The sequence below is a fragment of the Alternaria hordeiaustralica genome (assembly GCF_023758085.1).
Source record: "Alternaria hordeiaustralica strain BMP 2776 chromosome Unknown scaffold_50, whole genome shotgun sequence".
NCBI classification, from domain to species: Eukaryota; Fungi; Ascomycota; class Dothideomycetes; order Pleosporales; family Pleosporaceae; genus Alternaria; species Alternaria hordeiaustralica.
Window position 1 is genome coordinate 1,661 of NW_026056822.1, and position 16,705 is coordinate 18,365.

At 48.0% G+C, this 16,705-nt stretch overlaps 7 protein-coding genes across 7 annotated transcripts; 4 read left to right on the plus strand and 3 right to left on the minus strand.

Annotated features, from left to right (window-relative positions):
- Positions 1-2,061: 2,061 nt before the first annotated feature.
- J4E84_010920 (uncharacterized protein) lies at positions 2,062-2,923 on the minus strand (the record flags this gene model as incomplete). The annotated part of the gene is made up of 2 exons (XM_049393475.1): positions 2,062-2,174; positions 2,428-2,923. The coding sequence occupies 2 exons, from the start codon at positions 2,921-2,923 to the stop codon at positions 2,062-2,064; spliced, it is 609 nt and encodes a 202-aa protein (XP_049238771.1).
- A 782-nt stretch (positions 2,924-3,705) lies between these two features.
- On the plus strand, positions 3,706-4,192 carry J4E84_010921 (uncharacterized protein; the record flags this gene model as incomplete). Its single annotated transcript, XM_049393476.1, has 2 exons — positions 3,706-3,843; positions 3,890-4,192. The coding sequence occupies 2 exons, from the start codon at positions 3,706-3,708 to the stop codon at positions 4,190-4,192; spliced, it is 441 nt and encodes a 146-aa protein (XP_049238772.1).
- Positions 4,193-4,208: 16 nt separating this feature from the next.
- Positions 4,209-5,498, plus strand: J4E84_010922 (uncharacterized protein; the record flags this gene model as incomplete). The annotated part of the gene is made up of 2 exons (XM_049393477.1): positions 4,209-4,365; positions 4,417-5,498. 2 exons carry the CDS (start codon positions 4,209-4,211, stop codon positions 5,496-5,498), a joined length of 1,239 nt encoding a protein of 412 aa, XP_049238773.1.
- Positions 5,499-9,260: 3,762 nt separating this feature from the next.
- On the minus strand, positions 9,261-10,366 carry J4E84_010923 (uncharacterized protein; the record flags this gene model as incomplete). Its single annotated transcript, XM_049393478.1, has 2 exons — positions 9,261-9,888; positions 9,936-10,366. 2 exons carry the CDS (start codon positions 10,364-10,366, stop codon positions 9,261-9,263), a joined length of 1,059 nt encoding a protein of 352 aa, XP_049238774.1.
- Positions 10,367-11,545: 1,179 nt separating this feature from the next.
- J4E84_010924 (uncharacterized protein) lies at positions 11,546-12,862 on the plus strand (the record flags this gene model as incomplete). Its single annotated transcript, XM_049393479.1, has 4 exons — positions 11,546-11,815; positions 11,874-11,932; positions 11,985-12,609; positions 12,656-12,862. 4 exons carry the CDS (start codon positions 11,546-11,548, stop codon positions 12,860-12,862), a joined length of 1,161 nt encoding a protein of 386 aa, XP_049238775.1.
- Positions 12,863-12,986: 124 nt separating this feature from the next.
- CYP1 (heme binding) lies at positions 12,987-13,534 on the minus strand (the record flags this gene model as incomplete). The annotated part of the gene is made up of 2 exons (XM_049393480.1): positions 12,987-13,454; positions 13,502-13,534. The coding sequence occupies 2 exons, from the start codon at positions 13,532-13,534 to the stop codon at positions 12,987-12,989; spliced, it is 501 nt and encodes a 166-aa protein (XP_049238776.1).
- Positions 13,535-13,722: 188 nt separating this feature from the next.
- Positions 13,723-15,303, plus strand: J4E84_010926 (uncharacterized protein; the record flags this gene model as incomplete). Its single annotated transcript, XM_049393481.1, has 1 exon — positions 13,723-15,303. The coding sequence occupies one exon, from the start codon at positions 13,723-13,725 to the stop codon at positions 15,301-15,303; it is 1,581 nt and encodes a 526-aa protein (XP_049238777.1).
- Between the last annotated feature and the right edge of the window lie 1,402 nt (positions 15,304-16,705).

Genomic DNA, 16,705 nt, shown 5'->3' on the forward strand with positions numbered 1-16,705 from the left:
AGTTATTTAGTTTACTTTAAAGTATATTAAGATAGACTAAAAAAGAGTTAGAATTCTAATCTAGCTTTTATTTAGTCTACTTAAGTTTATTATAAACTATAAAGTACTATAATAACTTAGAACTAAGTATATTAAGTATAACTACTTTAAGTTTTTTTTAAATAAGTATCTAAGACGCCTTAAGCCTTATATAGTTCTAAAAGTAGATATTCTAAGTAAAGTAAGTAGTTTTATTAAGAAATTTTATAGTAAAGTCTACCTTTTAGATACTTATTAGAAAGGTAAAAAGTACCTTTCTAAAAATAGCCTTATAATTACGTACTTAGTAGTTATACTATAAGTAATTATATATAGTAAATATCTCTAAGTTCTTAAAGTATAAAGCTTCTAAATTTAACTAGAACTTACTTCTTATAGTTAAAGTATAGTAGATAATATCTACTTTAAAAGCTAAGTAGTTATTTATAAGTATTTTATACTTTAATTCTCTAAAATAGACTATATCTTAATAAGTACGCTCTAATTATTTCTACTTACGTAACTTCTTAAGTTTATAAGTTAAGGTAGCTTATTTATTTTTACTTTTAGTAGTAGTAGCTTATAAAAGTCTAGTTAGCTCTAAAATAAACTCTAATAGTATATTACTATCTCTAATAATTAAGGCTAAGTTAGTAATATCTAAAAAGGCTTCTAATAAGTCTATAAGTTCTTTAGTAAGTAGTATTACTACCTTTAAAGATATAGAAGCTAATTTTTTCTAGTTATTATTTATTATACGTAAGAATAGTATAGCTTACTTACTACTATATTATATTATACTAGAAGAATCTACTTTAGAGCTTATTATATCTAAATAGCGTATATAAGAGTATTATAGAGTAGAGTAATTTAAATATTAAATAATAGAGTTAGTTAAATACTAGATATATAATATTAGACTATAATTAGATATATTATTCTAAAAAGACTAGAGATAAATTACTACTAAGCTATAATAGTAATTCTAAGATATTTATAGCTAATACTAAGTTAGCCTAGACTCTTTAGAGCTAGAACCTAATAATAGTTAGTAATAAAAGATATTATCTTCTACTTATAACACTATAGAAAGTTATATTTCTTAAGAATACTATTAGTTAGAAGAATAATATAAGTATATATAGAGAGAAGAATATTATTAGTAATCTACTTCTTAAATAGCTTTTTAATTTATTACTTCTAGTATTTAGAAAGAAGTCTTATATATATAAAAAGAATATAGACTTTAATATAGATAATAGAGCTAAATAAAAAAAGTCTTTATCTCTTAATAAGTACTATACTTTAAAGTAACTTTATATTACTAACTTTTATTATTTTAATAAGAATAATATAATAAGTTTTAGTTAGCTTATATATTGCGTAACTATAATAAAGCACTATAATAATATAATATAGTAATTTTTACTATTTATAGCCTATATACTATATAACTATAATAAAATACTATAATAATATAAAAGAATTATTTTAACTTAACTCTAACCTAGCTTATACTTAGCTCTATTTATTATAACCTAATCTTAACTTAGTACTAGTAAGCTTTAACCTAACTTTAACTTACGCTAAAAAGAATAGTGTAGGTAAAGGTTAGGTTAAAGTTAAACTCTAACCTAACCTATACCTATTCTTAGGTATACTATACCTATTTACTAGCGTGTAGTTAAGAAATACTAAAGCCTAAGGCTTACTTCGGACACGTGATGATACTACCACGCCTGACGATAGCAGACAGCACAATGCCAACCATGTCAATCCAACACGCGCATGCATCATCATGCCAGATACGCGAGCGACATCCCAATCTCCTCAAATCCTTCGACCTATACCAACTGCGTCATCTGCCGCTTCTTCTGGTGCTTTCCCCGCAGCCCGCTTCCTGCTTCCTTGATCTCGTTTATCACAATAGCCCTGGAGTGGTCTGTTCGCATCGATAGGAGGACACGAGACGAGACGAGAAAGGAAGGAGCGAACCGAAGCTGACGAACCCCTCATCCGTACCATGAATAGCAGAGTTATGGATTAGACGAGCACCCAGTGCCACTTGGTCATACCTAACCGCTGGAAGAAGGAAAATAGCGAGGACTTTGGTACGAGGCCGGCGTAGGTGGACTGCCACCATGAGGCGAAGGTACCTGCATACAGTCATTGTGTTAGCGCTTTATTCCAAGTCGGATCAGTTTATTCCCGTTCAATTCGCTTGACATTTCCGTGTCTTTTCCTTCCAACCGCTTTTCTTTGGTCACGAAATATCCCAAAGGTGTTTTGCTTTTTGTCGAGTTCCACGGAACGTACTGTCACATCTCCATCCCCTCATTCCCAGCTCGCTGGAAACGAAGGGCCTAACATTCTAACATTCGTACTCTCATACTATCATACTACACGTACCTTCAACCGGCCCCAGTTCAGCAAAACCAAGCGCTTCCAACACCCACGGCGCGACGATAGCGAGGACGCCCAGGGCAATGACGGTGCACATGACCGGGTGCTCGATGACGAAGCCCTCGATGCTTTGGGCGGCTTCCCACGCGGTGTCGCAGGCGGTGGAGATGGTGGGACCGAGTTCTTCGTGCGACGCGCGGAGAGCGGTGGTGAGGCGCGAGAGGATGTGTTGGGCGAGCGTGGTGCGCCAGCCGGAGGGGCCGACGAGGGCGTCTAGGTGCATGCGCAGGTGGGCGCCGGTGAGGCGGGTGGTGAGGAGTTTTTCGACGACGGAGTCTGCGATCTCATCTATGACCTCATCCGCGACCTCATCGGCAGTACGTGGGTTATCGTCGTAGTTGGCGAGCAGAGCGACTTTCTCGTCCGGGTAAGTGGTGTGCTCCGGCTCCTCGGTGCCGCAGGGGAAGCAGGCGAGGATCGCTTGGAGTCGTGCCATCGCCATGTTGACAGCTGCTTCGGTGGTAGTTGATTGAAGACGGGGTGGTGGTGAGTGCGATGTTGATATGTGTTCAGGCTTAGCGCTTGTGGCACTGCTGCGCCGCAGGAGCGGTGATGGTGAGGGTGACATAGAGCAGCCTCGCCCAATCGTTTTTTGAACGCCACAAGTATGCGACGCAGAAGAGTATGGGGAGGTAGGCTGCAAGGCTGCAGGCAAGGCGCACTCTCATATGTTAACAAGCCTAAGGACGATGTGAATGCAGTACAGCAATCTTACCAGATCTTGGTGAGTGCTTCCATCAGGTACTACCTCTGGCTTGCAAGTCACAGCATAGAGCAGTACATCTCACGAGGATCATTGTCTACGGAATCCGTTGCGCGCTTATGCCCGTACAGTCTGGTGTAGTCTTGTTCTTTTCCAAGAGGATCGAGACACAACAACACGTTTATGGCGATCGGTTGCTTGATGTAACACTGGCACGATTCGATGCCTCCAGGTAAAGGTGACGTTCGATGGGATCAAGTTCGCGTACACAGTTGCCATGTTTGTTCCGCTGGGCACTTGCCATGTCGTCTGATACTCTCTTACCGCAATTGGCACCGCTCAGCTGTTCTTACCTTTACTCCATCCTGCAGCACGCTAGAGCAATACAAAGTGAAGTGCAGCTTCTTGATCTTCTAAACATCCATCGTCTTCTCATCGTTTATTTCGAATCAGACGCTTTCATCATTCAGTAAGAGGTCGACTAACACTGACAACTGTCTTCCCCTCGATCGTTGCACGAGATGGGCGGCCATGCCTTCAAAGGACTGTATTGTCCCCGCATCTCCCCATCGGTCTACGAGAGGGTCAAAGCAGAGACGAAAGCCGCGCTGCAGACTGTCTTCGCGCAAGTCGTGGTACCGACTGAGATGCCCGGCAAGGTATGACTATACATCCACCACGCTGCTCACCTGCTGACACCCACAGGATGACTACGGCGACGTCGACTTCCTAGTCTGCTCCCCTCTCCACTCCGAAGGCACCACCACACTCGACACATTCCCCTGGCAAAGCACCGTCTCCCTTATCAAAGACGTCCTCGATACCATACATGGGCGCCAAGGCTTTCTCACCAGAGACTGCATGTACTTCGCCATCGACTCGCCCCACGGCGAAGAGAACTACTTCATCCAGATTGACGTCAAGGTCTGCTTCAAGCCGGAGTTGTTCCACTGGTCACTTCGAGCTCAACTACGCAAGCAACAGCAAGATGACCGGCAGTATGGTTAAGCCTCTGGGTCTTACCATGGATCCTGAGGGTATACACGTTCGTGTTGAAGAGATGGAAGAGACGAATTTTCCTGGTAGCATGGTGTGGGTTAGCAAGGATCCGAAAGATGCGCTGCGGATTGTGGGGTTGGATTGGAGGATCTTGAATGGGGGATTCAAGACTAAGGAGGAGAGTAAGTTGTTGATCTGCGCTGGTTTGTGACTTTTGCTGATGTTGTATTCAGTCTACAAGTACTTGGCTAGCTCCTGGCTCTTCCACCCAGGTCACTTCGCCGCACGACTGACCGAGGAAAAGTACCACGATCGCCTCGAAGACCGCGCACCGTACTGGACACACTTCATCAAAGAATGGGTTCCGCGGCATTACCCTGGCTACCGCCACATCCAGCACATTACAGACCCAGAAGAGGATGACAGCAAAGCCATCGAGCACGTCGATCAAGACCTCTCAGTATGGCAAACCCGCACCAGAGCAGCTGTCCGCAACAAAGTCTTCACCATGTTCCCGCACATCGCAACCGAATACTACACCAAGCGCGCCGCATGGGTCAAAGAGCGCGAAGAGCAGAGATTGCGCGAGCTTATCACCCAAGCCATTCCAACTGGTAAGAATGGATGGAGTAGCGAGGTACCCGTTCCAATCATCATCATCAAGCATGCACAGCCGCAGACACCCGATCTCGAACCCACAGCTACAGGCGAGCTAACACCGCCGTTGACACCACCACTCACACCGAGCTTATCCATCGACCACTCGCCGACTTCTCCAACCAGCCCAGTCCCATCTCCCCTCTCCCCATCTCTATCAACCACCACCTCCCCAAACCCAGCCCTCCACGTCGACGCCCTCCCTTACACACCACCCCTCCCATTCTCCGCCTCCCCACCTCCACCCAACATGTCCGCCACAGCCAAACTGCTCTGTCTCTTCCGCTGGACACTCTTCTGCCCCTCCACCGGCACTCCCTTCCTCGCCACCGTGCCGCGCGACAAGGACTTCACGATGGCATGGACAGATGCGCAGTATGCTGGTGCAACGGATGGGGTGCTTGTAAGGTGGGCGGAGGAGGTGTGGTGGAGGGTTTGGGTTAGGCAGTGCGTTGTGAATTATAGGGGGATGTGGAAGAGGAGGTGGGAGAAGAAGGAGAAGGCGGAGAAGGCGGAGAGGAAGGGGGTTGTGGAGGAGAAGGGAGAGGTTGAGGGGAAGGAGAAGGAGAAGGGAGGGGCGAGTGTGGTGGGAGAGAGGGTAGAGAAGGTTAGGGGGAGGTTGGCGAGGTTGAATGAGGGGTTAGTGGGGTTGGTTTAGGTGGGTAGTAGGGGATTGATTGGTAGTGATGCACGTACGGAGCTGGGCGATGGCTATGAGCTTTGCTACAAGAATAGAATTTCATAGCTTTTGTAATATCCCACTAAGTTTGCTTCGTTTATCTTGTGATGGTGACTGCACAGAGCTACGTAACGAGATTGTGGCTGCATTGCCTTAGGAATACGGACTATACAGGCTCGCATAGGTCCGAGACCATCAGTTAAGCCCCTCGTGACCGGCAGGTAGGCGGAGGGCCTGTTTTATCGTGAATCCAACTCGTAAAAGCTGAGATATTCGTTTGATTCAAAAAATTCCGACAGGCTCGCATTACTGGAGAGTACAGAACTAGAGGGCCTGTAGTATGTTGCTTCTGCCGAGGAAACTTCCGATGGATTTCGCTGGAAAGCTTCGTTACCAGGTCTCCATGTAGTTGTGATAGTGGGAAGTGCACGGAGAATTTTCATACATCCCGGGTTCTCTTCCAGTCCTCCCATCGACGCGGTAGTGGTGTTGAGTATCATGAGAGCGCCATCCCTCGCGATGGGAACATTCCTCCAAAGGTGAGGGCTCAGATGGAGTAAAGCCACTATATTACGCAACGCATTCTCTTGATTCTGCGCACAGGCAGCTACAAGGATATTACCAGGAATGTCTTGTAACCAACAAAACCATGCGGGCACGGTGAATTCCAAGGGACTTATAGGCAGTGTTTCCCATGGGTGTGGCTGAAAAAGGTCATTATGCAAAATATCGAATGTCTTCTTGGTTCTCCGATCCTGAAATATCTTTTTGTATGAGTTGAGCTTGTCCCTGTGCTGACCCATGTCCCAAAGCTGATGTAGCATCTGCACACTGAATTCGAGGAGTCGCCGATTCTCGAGATACTGTAATAGTGGCTTGTCTGATGCCGTGAGTAGCTGATATACGCATCTGGTCGTCGCCCGGGAAAAGGCTCTCCTAGTCTCGGGTGTAACGCCACGAAGCTTGAGATTGAGGTGTTCGTTAGCTTCTTCCGCAAGATGAGCGCCAATTCCCTGATAAAAGTGCTCATCGTGAACATTGTTGAAGGTGTCCGATGGTCGCTCAGGATCTTCCAAATAGCAACCGCGATATTTGGCACCCCATGCTGGCGTCGCTCTCGTTGGTAACTCCGTTGGCGTGGCGTCTCCCAAGATATTTTGCATTGGATGATATTGCGGCCGTACTGAGTAGGAAGGTATCGGATCGCTTGGGTGGTACCGTACAGGGGCACTTCTGTCGAACCCCGACTGCAGCGGTTCGCAAGGTGAAGAGAATGGCAGAACACTGGTTCCGAATTCTCCTTGTATGGCCAATCGGGGATGGAATGAAGGCTCTTGACCAGCGCTCATTGGCAGATAAACCTGCAGGTATGTAACCAGCCCATCCTCTACCACCGATCTAGCGCGCGCCGCATTCGTCCTAATGACCTCGGGGCATCTGGTTGAAGCAATGAAGTCGAGAGAAGTACGATGCACTAGGATTGCGACCCATTGATCATTGATCTCTTCTTCATGATATTCCTGGAATTGTTTTCGAGCCTCATCGGGAGGTACAACATCGACAAGCCCTCCGCATTGATCGTAGACGTCAAATGCGAATACTCCCCAGCTTTGCTGTCTTGTTATAGGCTTGTGAACCAAGAAGGGATCTGTCGTAGGTGTCATGGAAGCTTCCACGTTGATCTCTTCGTCGATGCTCATGGCTTCAGATAACATCGACAGCGTCAGCGCCCGTGATTGGCTAGTACCAATGATCCAATCAAGTATCCGCCTAGTCTTCTTGAAGTCACGGTTCTGCAAACGGCGAGCTATGGCAGCGTAAAGATCTTCGAGTTCGGATGGCAGCGAATGAAGTGCTTGGTTCAGGTCCGTGATCCCCGAAAATGCATCTTTGGAGATCTGATGCAGCTCCTTGAGTACTAAGGTCACCCACAAGAAGACACCGTTCGCGTTCTGTATCAGATAATCTCTCATAGCTAGAAACTGGTCGTCGACCAATGCAGTGAGAGCGGGATCAGGCTGTATCGTTGTGGTAGTGGACACAGCATCTCGTGGTCGTTTTCGCCTTCTGCGGCTGTCTGGCTTCGAAGACTCGATACTCTGTGCTTCAAAGTCATGACTTTGATCGATTGCACGCCGTAGCCAGCCCAAATTTCTGTCGATGACCTCCTTCAAGTCCTGCCCATTCTCTTGCTCCAATACTCGCGAAACATAATTTGTAAGGATTCATAGGGCCGACTGAGGATGATGAACCGCATGCATGATTCTGGGTGCTCCGCCAGGTCCAAAAGGAACGTCGCTAGATGTTGCCGTGACTTATCAATATGATCGTCGTTCTCGGACTCGTCCAATGCGTCGATAACGGCCATGATAGTAGAGTCTCGCGGTGTTCGTGCTATGGCCCATAAGAACTGTTCCAAAAGATTGCTTGACCATTTCCACGAATCACATGGCGGTAGTCTCGCTTTCCGATAAATGTTGACATGCTCTCGGAACAATTCTTCGTCCTGTTCGAGGAAGTTGCCAAGTAATGCCTGTAAGAGAGATTGGTGTGACCGCTGCGCCAAAGTAAGCTTGACGCTGTAGAACCAGGCTCCGATCACCGAAGGTATTTCTTTAGACCGGAGTCTCATGAGGACGTCTTTCGCCAAAGTTGATTTACCACTCCCCGGCTTACCACGGATCCACAAAGTACCTCCATTATCCTGCCACCTGTGGAATGACGGATGGGTATCCAACCAACTGAAAGTCCCTGAAGCGGGTGGAAGGATTTGATTTAATCGAGCGAGAACCTCCTGGGATTTTAGAGATGCGAGACACTCTATAAAGCACGTCAGATTCATACTTCGAGTAATGGGGGATCACTAACAGGGAAACCTTACCCAGGTATTCGGTTCTGCGACTGATCGTCAATGAAAATGGTTGTTGAATATCTGGAGATTGATTCCCCCAGTTGTGCATCACCGCCTGCAGCCTCGACGTCTCTGGAAGAAGAGCACGGAATCCTCTCACCACCATTTCCAATTCATTGCTGCGAATAGTAGAGTTTGTGAGATGACATATTGAGAAGAGAAGAAAGCAATTAGTTGGCAGTCTTTGCAACGAATAGCCAACCAAATGATTGATGTTCCCGATGCTATAACCCCCTAACAACGTTTCATAGTCGACTCGGGAGCCTTCTTCAACGCCTTTTTTGGTCGACAATCTTTCGAGAAGGCCAAAATTGGAGCTATCCATTTCTGATATGCGTGTAGCAAGTTCTGTTTCGCTCGTGTTGCGAGCTAACTGAACACATGCGAAAGCCACCATGAGCTCTTTGGGAGTAATAGGTCGCTGCACATCAATACAAACATGGTGAGGTACACCTTCGTCTTGTTTACAATGCTCGCATGAATTGTGTTGGGATTGATCAACATCCACGAGAGGTTTGTTGTAACTCCGCAGGACAATGTTCGTAAGATTGAGGTTGATGAATTGAGGCGACATCTGTAAGAGTGTATCCGCGATTGCGACGATGTCATTCTCTTTTATATCTCGCTCAGGTCCTGTACCCTTCCAGTCAATGTGTAATAGCTCATAGCCATGTCGCAGCCACGAATCACAAATGCTTGTGTTTGTGATCCAATGAGTACTTGATGCAGTGGTTTGGCTCACGCGTTCTGACTGGTAACGAACACTGTATGATACGCGTTCAGCTACACTAGTAACATAGTCGCAAATTCGTTGAATCCCTGCTAGTCGTTCAGCTGGACAGTCCGCTTTCCCTCTGCTCCGTAGGGTACGTACGCTGTCGCTGCTGAAAGGCCGACTGGAACTTTTCGATATCGAGGAAAGCCGATTGTGACTCTAGATACTGTCTGGTAGCAGCGATGAGGTCGCCTGCCTTGTTGATCTCTTCCAGCCCTATATTCTCAAGACCTCTTGGCACGTTGAAACGGAAGAAACGCCCGTCGAGCGCAGGATGGTGTCGTTGAAATCTCTCGGCGGCGCTCTCACAGTTGGTAGCTATCGCTTTCAGCGTCTGAACCATACCAACGAGTGACTCGTCAACTTTTCCAAAAGCCGGTATACCAGTTCCAATGGACACAAAACAACTTATGTTATCTTCTAGTGTTTCTCCAGTATTGCGTGTCCATATGTCACCAGCTTCCGTCCATACTTCGTCGATCGGGTTGTTCGCACCAAAGGCACCGTCCACAAACTCTTCGTGGAGGATCTTGATGGGTTCGAAGAAGGTTGTCGCGGCTGAAGTAGCACGAGCTGCCTCCCATATCTTCACCGCGTTGTACAAGTCTCGCGATCGGCGTTGTATGGGGTAATTGGAGAAAAGCGTTATCTGTGAACCGGTCTTCCTGGTTACACAGACAAATCTGAGCTATTAGCTGAAGAAAGACTGTAGAAATTGCGGCCCACTTACGTTCTGCATGTGGAGCCGGGGTCTTTGAGAAGCTCGTCTGGTCTAATATTACGTTCCATGAGTATGCGCTTAACCCCCTCTTCTATAGCTTTACCATCGTATCTCCCCTGGAGTTTACCCTTGCTGATAGAGTAGCGGTGCTTGGCCTTCTCAAAGATAGCCGGCATAAGCTCGTGGTATGCATCGATGCATTCCGCGACCGTCATACGCAGGCGCCCTAGCATGAGTGCAATGAGTCCGCCCGTAGACGTGCCACCGATAAGGTCGAAACACTCGCAAGGCCTTGGTGGGTTCTCGGGATCCAGCTGCTCCATAAGACGTTGTAAAATGTACAGCGACGACAGACCACGGATACCTCCGCCGTCTAGTGAAAGTAGCGCAAGTCCCTTTCCATACCGAGGTCTTCCCGTCGACGCTGTGCTCGGTTCCATAGTGGGCACGATAAGTCCGTTCCCTTCTGCGCGAGAGGATGGTCACATCGTGATGAAGGAAATGGGAAGGCTGAGACAAGGCAGGATGCGGGGTCGAAGCGCGTAAACAGGCGAATGGTTGCTGTTGTTGCCTATCGCTTACAGCGCCACGATTCGCTTTGCACGTGGGAATGATCTTTGCAGTACATTTTTCCTCGTGAACCGTCAGAGGCAAGGTCAGAGGTCCCCCCAGAATGTTGTTTCGTGGTGTATCGTTTTGGACGAGCAAGCACCACGAATCCAACAGGACAATCATCTATAAACGTCCCTTTCTCGTCGCAAGCTCTCGTGTTGACGATAGCTCTCTTAATACGAGAGGATCTGATGGAATGGGTACATACGGGGCTCGGAAGTCGTGAGTCGCTCATCTGCGTCGCATCACCGGAGTACCACCTTCTTTTTGTCGCTCGTGATATCCCTTCTTACATGGGTACTAGCAATCTCCTTGCAACATGTATGGCCTTGATCAGGGTCTTTCAAGAGTTTTACCGTTACTTTTCCATCATGAGCAGATGTGTTATTGAACAAGCAAGATGAGGTCGACGCAACACCCAATCCCCGAAGTGAGCAGCCAAATCTACCCGCGAAAAGACTTTACGCTCAAGCGCGAAGCCCAGGGACCGGTCAATTATGAGATAATAGCGTGAGTGTGTATGGAGACGACCACTCCGGACGAATCTGGCAAACCACCGTTACCAAATATCCATCTCCCAATGTACACAAGCAAGGTCGCCCTCGCGAAAAGACCCTCAGCGTCAAGCGCGAAAGACAGACATGATAGCATGAGCATTCCTTCGCGCGACGAGCTAGTTTCCGAAGCGCCCTTTCCGACTCGGAACCCGTACCCCACACTTGATCGACCCTCTCTCCGCTGTCAGCCCCTCAATAATGACGCCAGCCAGACGCTTCTGGTCCCAACTATCGCACCTGGGCAAGCTTGCAAGTACCGAAGAAGAGGGGTCGTCATATGTCATAGACTGGGTCTGGTTCCGTTGTGGGATCAACGCGCCTTTTGTCCCTTGCGACTTTTCCTCTTGACAATATACGCGCATCTCGTTCTATCATCGCAACAAACTCCTTGTATCTCATATCTTTGCACCCTTGAAACTACTCGCACGCGACGCGCAACAACCCCCCAAAATGTCCAACGACAAGATGAAAGCAGTGCACTACGAAGGTCCATTCAAAGTCTCGGTCAAGGACGTCGAACTGCCTACGATACAGCATCCGGATGATGTGATTGTCAAGGTTACGACGGCGGCGATTTGCGGGTCGGACTTGCATATGTATCAGGGACGGACGGCTGCGGAGGCGGGTCTGGTGTTTGGTCATGAGAACATGGGGACTATTATCGAGGTTGGTGCCGGCGTGACGCTTTTGGAGAAGGGGGATAGGATTGTGTTGCCGTTTGTGAGTGTTTCATTGAGATGTAGTGTGGATGGCGGAGGGCTAACGCGATGGATTGTAGAATGTCGCCGACGGCAGGTGTCGCAATTGCGAGGAGGGCAAGACAGCGTTCTGTACCGGGTAGGTCGAGCGTCAATCGAGTTATCGACCGTCTGTCCTAACAATAGAACAGAGTAAACCCAGGCTTCGCCGGTGGCGCTTACGGCTACGTAGCCATGGGCCCGTATCAAGGCGGCCAAGCGCAATACCTCCGCGTCCCCTTCGCCGACTTCAACGCCCTCAAGCTGCCCAAAGGAACCGAGCACGAAGCCGACTTCATACTGCTAGCAGATATATTCCCAACAGGCTGGCATGGGCTGGTCCTCGCTGGTTTCCAGTCCGGCGAAAGCGTCGCGGTGTTCGGTGCAGGTCCTGTTGGTCTCATGGCAGCCTATAGCGGTATCCTACGAGGCGCGAGCAAGGTCTTCGTAGTCGACACAGTGCCTGAGCGACTGCAAGCTGCGGAGAAGATTGGATGCATCCCTATCGACTTCAGGAAGAGCGACCCGGTTGAGCAGATCATCAAGCTCAATGATGGTATGGTGGATCGCGCTGTCGACGCGGTAGGTTATCAAGCCGTGGACGCGTCTGGTAGCAAGGAGAAGCCAAACGTTGTCCTCGACCAATTGATCATGGTGACCCGGCCAACGGGTGGTTTGGGTATTCCAGGTTTGTATGTGCCGGCCGACCCTGGAGCGCCCGACGAGCAGAGCAAGAAGGGCCAAATTCTCATCTCATTCGGCAAGCTCTTCGAAAAGGTATGTTCGTGGTTCGAAGTTGTGTACCCACCACTGACTACCGTAGGGCTTGCATCTTGGCACCGGGCAGTGTAATGTGAAGGCGTACAACAGGTATCTTCGCGACATGATTGTATCGGGCAAGGCTAAGCCGAGCTTCGTTGTCTCGCACGAGATCAACATCGACGACGCGCCGACGGCATACGAGAAGTTTGACAAGAGGATCGAGGGGTATACGAAGGTGTTGATCCATCCGAACGGAGCTTTGAACTAGTTGGACGTATGAGTAATTAATCTACATTCCATTTTCGAGTAACTCACGTTCAAGCATTGAGTGTCGCGTTGATGCGCTCTGTCATGCGATCGCGTCGACGCCTGGCTGATCCCGTTCCCCCGCGCTAGTATCGCTGCATCGCCATCGCGCCGTCGTCGACGAGGTATGCCTTGACAATCTTGACCTCCTCAACAGGGCGGTCTTCCTTGTCCGTCTTGACCAAGCCCAGCTTCTTTACAATCTGCATTCCACTCTTGACCCTTCCAAAGATGGTGTGCTTGCCGTCCAACCACGGAGTCGGCGCCAATGTGATGAAGAACTGGGAGCCATTGGTGTTGGGACCGGAGTTGGCCATGCTGAGGATGCCTGCACCGGTGTGCTTGAGCTGGGGGCTGATCTCGTCCTCGAACTTGTCGCCATATATGCTCTCACCTCCTCGTCCAGTACCCGTGGGGTCGCCGCCTTGGATCATGAAGTTTGGTATTATGCGGTGGAAGATCAGGCCGTTGAAGTAGTTGCGCTGCGTGAGCGTCGAGAAGTTTTTGCATGTCTTGGGCGCGTGGTCGTTGTAGAGTTCGATGACAATGGTGCCCTGGTTGGATTAGTAAGGTTGTTATTCATTTACAAAGACGAACATACAATAGTGGTATCGAGCGCGATATCGGTAGCCATGGTGAATGTGTAGTTGAGGGTATGAGGACTGTGATGGCAGCTTCCCCACGAGCTGGAATTCCATGTGAACTTTGAGGCACGGACCGCACACCAGCCACATATCGCGCCACAGCTACTAGCTCAGAGTGATGATTCACATCTAACAACCTATTCTAACATTCGGCGACCACAACCCCATCAACAAGAACATGGATCTCTCAAACTGGGCATTACCCCAGCTATCGAAGCTTGTTCCTCTAGACGATGAGTCACTGAAGCAACTAATATCCTATACTGAGTCACTATCGCCCAAAGAAGCAGCGGACCATCTACAGAATTTCTTAGGCGACAGCCCGCAAGCACTTGAGTTTATCTCTTCATTCAACAACCGGAGGAAGCCGAAGCCTTCCAGCGGCTCTGGTCAGGCCCAAGTGTCAAATGGCATGTCAGAAGTACCCAGGGCGAAGCCAAAGAAGAAGAAACCCGGTTTGAACAAACTTCCGCCACCGCGACAAGTAGAGGACCATGGCAACGTATCTGGTGCATATCTCAAAAAAGATGAACAAGACTACATGGCGGGTAGCTCAAAGCCCAAGGCTGCTAAATTCGGCTTACAAGAACAACCTGACGGGTTGCAATTACCAACCTTCACTACGTCATCGGGGACATCAACCCCCAAATCCCGTGGTGTCTCGCCTGCTCCGCAACCAGCAAAGAAACTTCCAGGCCAACTTATCTCTGAGACCAAACCAAAGGCCAAGGCAAAGATTAATGTAACTGGTGGCACGCCCATGCATGGTGCCTCGACGGCACTCAATGATCTGGAGTCCGCAATCAGAGCACTTGAGATTCAGACGAACCCTACCCTTGCCCCACAAGACAACAGCAAACGGAAATGCAATTGCATGGCCACCAGACATCCTTTGCTCGAAGCTGCGCCAAACTGCTTGAACTGCGGAAAGATCATCTGCGTAAAGGAAGGCATCGGCCCATGCACCTTCTGCAACTCAGCTCTGTTCAGTGCACAAGACATCCAATCCATGGTGCGCGTTCTCCGCGAAGAGCGCGGAAAAGAGAAGATGGCCGCCAACAACGCGGGCCAAAAGCGTGCCGATGTCTCGCTCGCACCACGCCCGTTCTCAACACCTCGCACAGGAACACCCGCATCTTCCAATCCCGCCTCGGACGTCGAGTCTGAGAACGAGAAGCTCGCAAAAGCAAAACAGCACAGAGACAAGCTGCTCGCCTTCCAAGCCCAAAACGCCAAACGAACTCAAGTCCACGACGAAGCCGCCGACTTCGAAACCACAACCGCCGGCCTCAGCATGTGGGCCAGCCCCCAAGAACGCGCCATGCAGCTCAAGCGCCAGCAAAAGGCCCTACGCGAGCAAGACTGGAATGCGCGCCCAGAATACGAGAAGCGCAAAGTAGTCGCTAGTATCGACCTCTCTGGCAAGAAGCTTGTCAAGCGCATGGCTGCTACCGAGAGGCCGGCTACACCCGAGAGCGAAGATGAGCCACCCGAACCAACTCAACGGCCCCGAGATGGGAATACGCTATCGAGTGGGAGCGGGGCATTTAGCAAGAATCCGCTGTTGGGTGGACTGATTAGGCCGACTATTAAGGTGCAGGAGAGTAAAGGCAAGGAGAATGCGGGTGAAAGTGGGAGGAAGCAGACGTGGCGTCGTGTGCAGGATGATAACGATGATAATGAGCAGTGGATCTTGGATGGAGGCGTTTATGGTTCGAGAGCGGATAATGTGAGCTTGGAGATGGATGGGCTGAGATGATAGGTGCCATTACCTCCCTTACCGAAGTAACTACATTGATAGTGCTACAACGAACCAGCAAGCAATATCCATCTCCACATCAGCGCGCAAATCCACCTCAGTAAAAGCCCAGCAGTCGCCTTCCAACAAGCCCTCCCATCCTCTCATTCTACCTAGGCAACTCGAACCAAGAACACAGTCTGCATGACCCTGTAGCCGAACAGCCGTACTTGTGGCGTATCAAGCATCCACTCCGGTGTCGCTATCGTACATACGCGAGAGCGAGCATAGCTCACGGGACTAGAGACCATGCATCTATACGGCAGGTCAAGCCCATGCTTCCCTGTAGGTATCCAACGCGGACTTTTCTCCGCGCGAATAGGACCGAAGGGGAAAGCCGCGCGGAGGTGTATTGTGCGAGGAGCGAAGAGCGAGACAGCGAGTGAAGAAAGTCCCGAGGTCCTCAGGTCATGTCCGTGTCGTGTATGCCCTCTCCTTACATACGGAATCGCCGCACCACACCATCTCACCATTACCAACCCACCGTCCCCCGCCGATCCCCGTTTGTCCCATGCCCATGAACCTTTCCCCATCCCCAGGTTTTTGAAGCGCCCGGGCAGATCGACAAACCTCGCCAAAAGCTTGTTCAGCCGCTTCTTTGCTTGTTGCGACAAGCTCGACCAAGCAATTGCGGGGTACATACACACTACCAGCCACGCTAACCCCATTCATAACTTCCCCCGGTGTCCCATGGACATGGAACGGAAGGAAGTGATAGGCTAGCTGCTTAACGTGGCGGAAGCTGGGGGTGACAGCTGGACTTGTTAGAAAGTAGGGAAAGTTACCGCCACTAGGTGTCTATTAGGGTTTTAAGTAGTAATGTTTAATATATATTCTATAAAAAAGTAAAAGTAGCTAAACTATAAGTATAAATTTTATAATACTATAGTTACCTATTTCTAAAAGTAAAAATTTTATACGCACTATACTTAACTTTTTTCTATTACTATAAAATTTCTACTATTATTATTATATTTACTATTTACTATAGTATTTACTACTTTTACTAATTTTAATTACTTTAGTACTAATAAGTTTAAAACTATTACTATATAAGTATTAAACTTTAGCTTATACTTTAAGTAATAAGTTTAATTTATATATACTAAGATTATTAGCTTAGTAGATATATATATCTAATATAAAAACTTAATTATTATAATTAGTATTTATATTAGCTTTATATTTATTTTAAGTAAATTATAGTTAATATACTTAAGTAATATTAGATTACTTATACTTAAAAAGATTACTACACTTAAGACTCTCTACGTAAATACTATTATTATACTTAATAATAAAGTTATACTTTCTATACTTAATACTAAGTTATAGTTACTTATAAGCTTAAAAAATAAAGTTT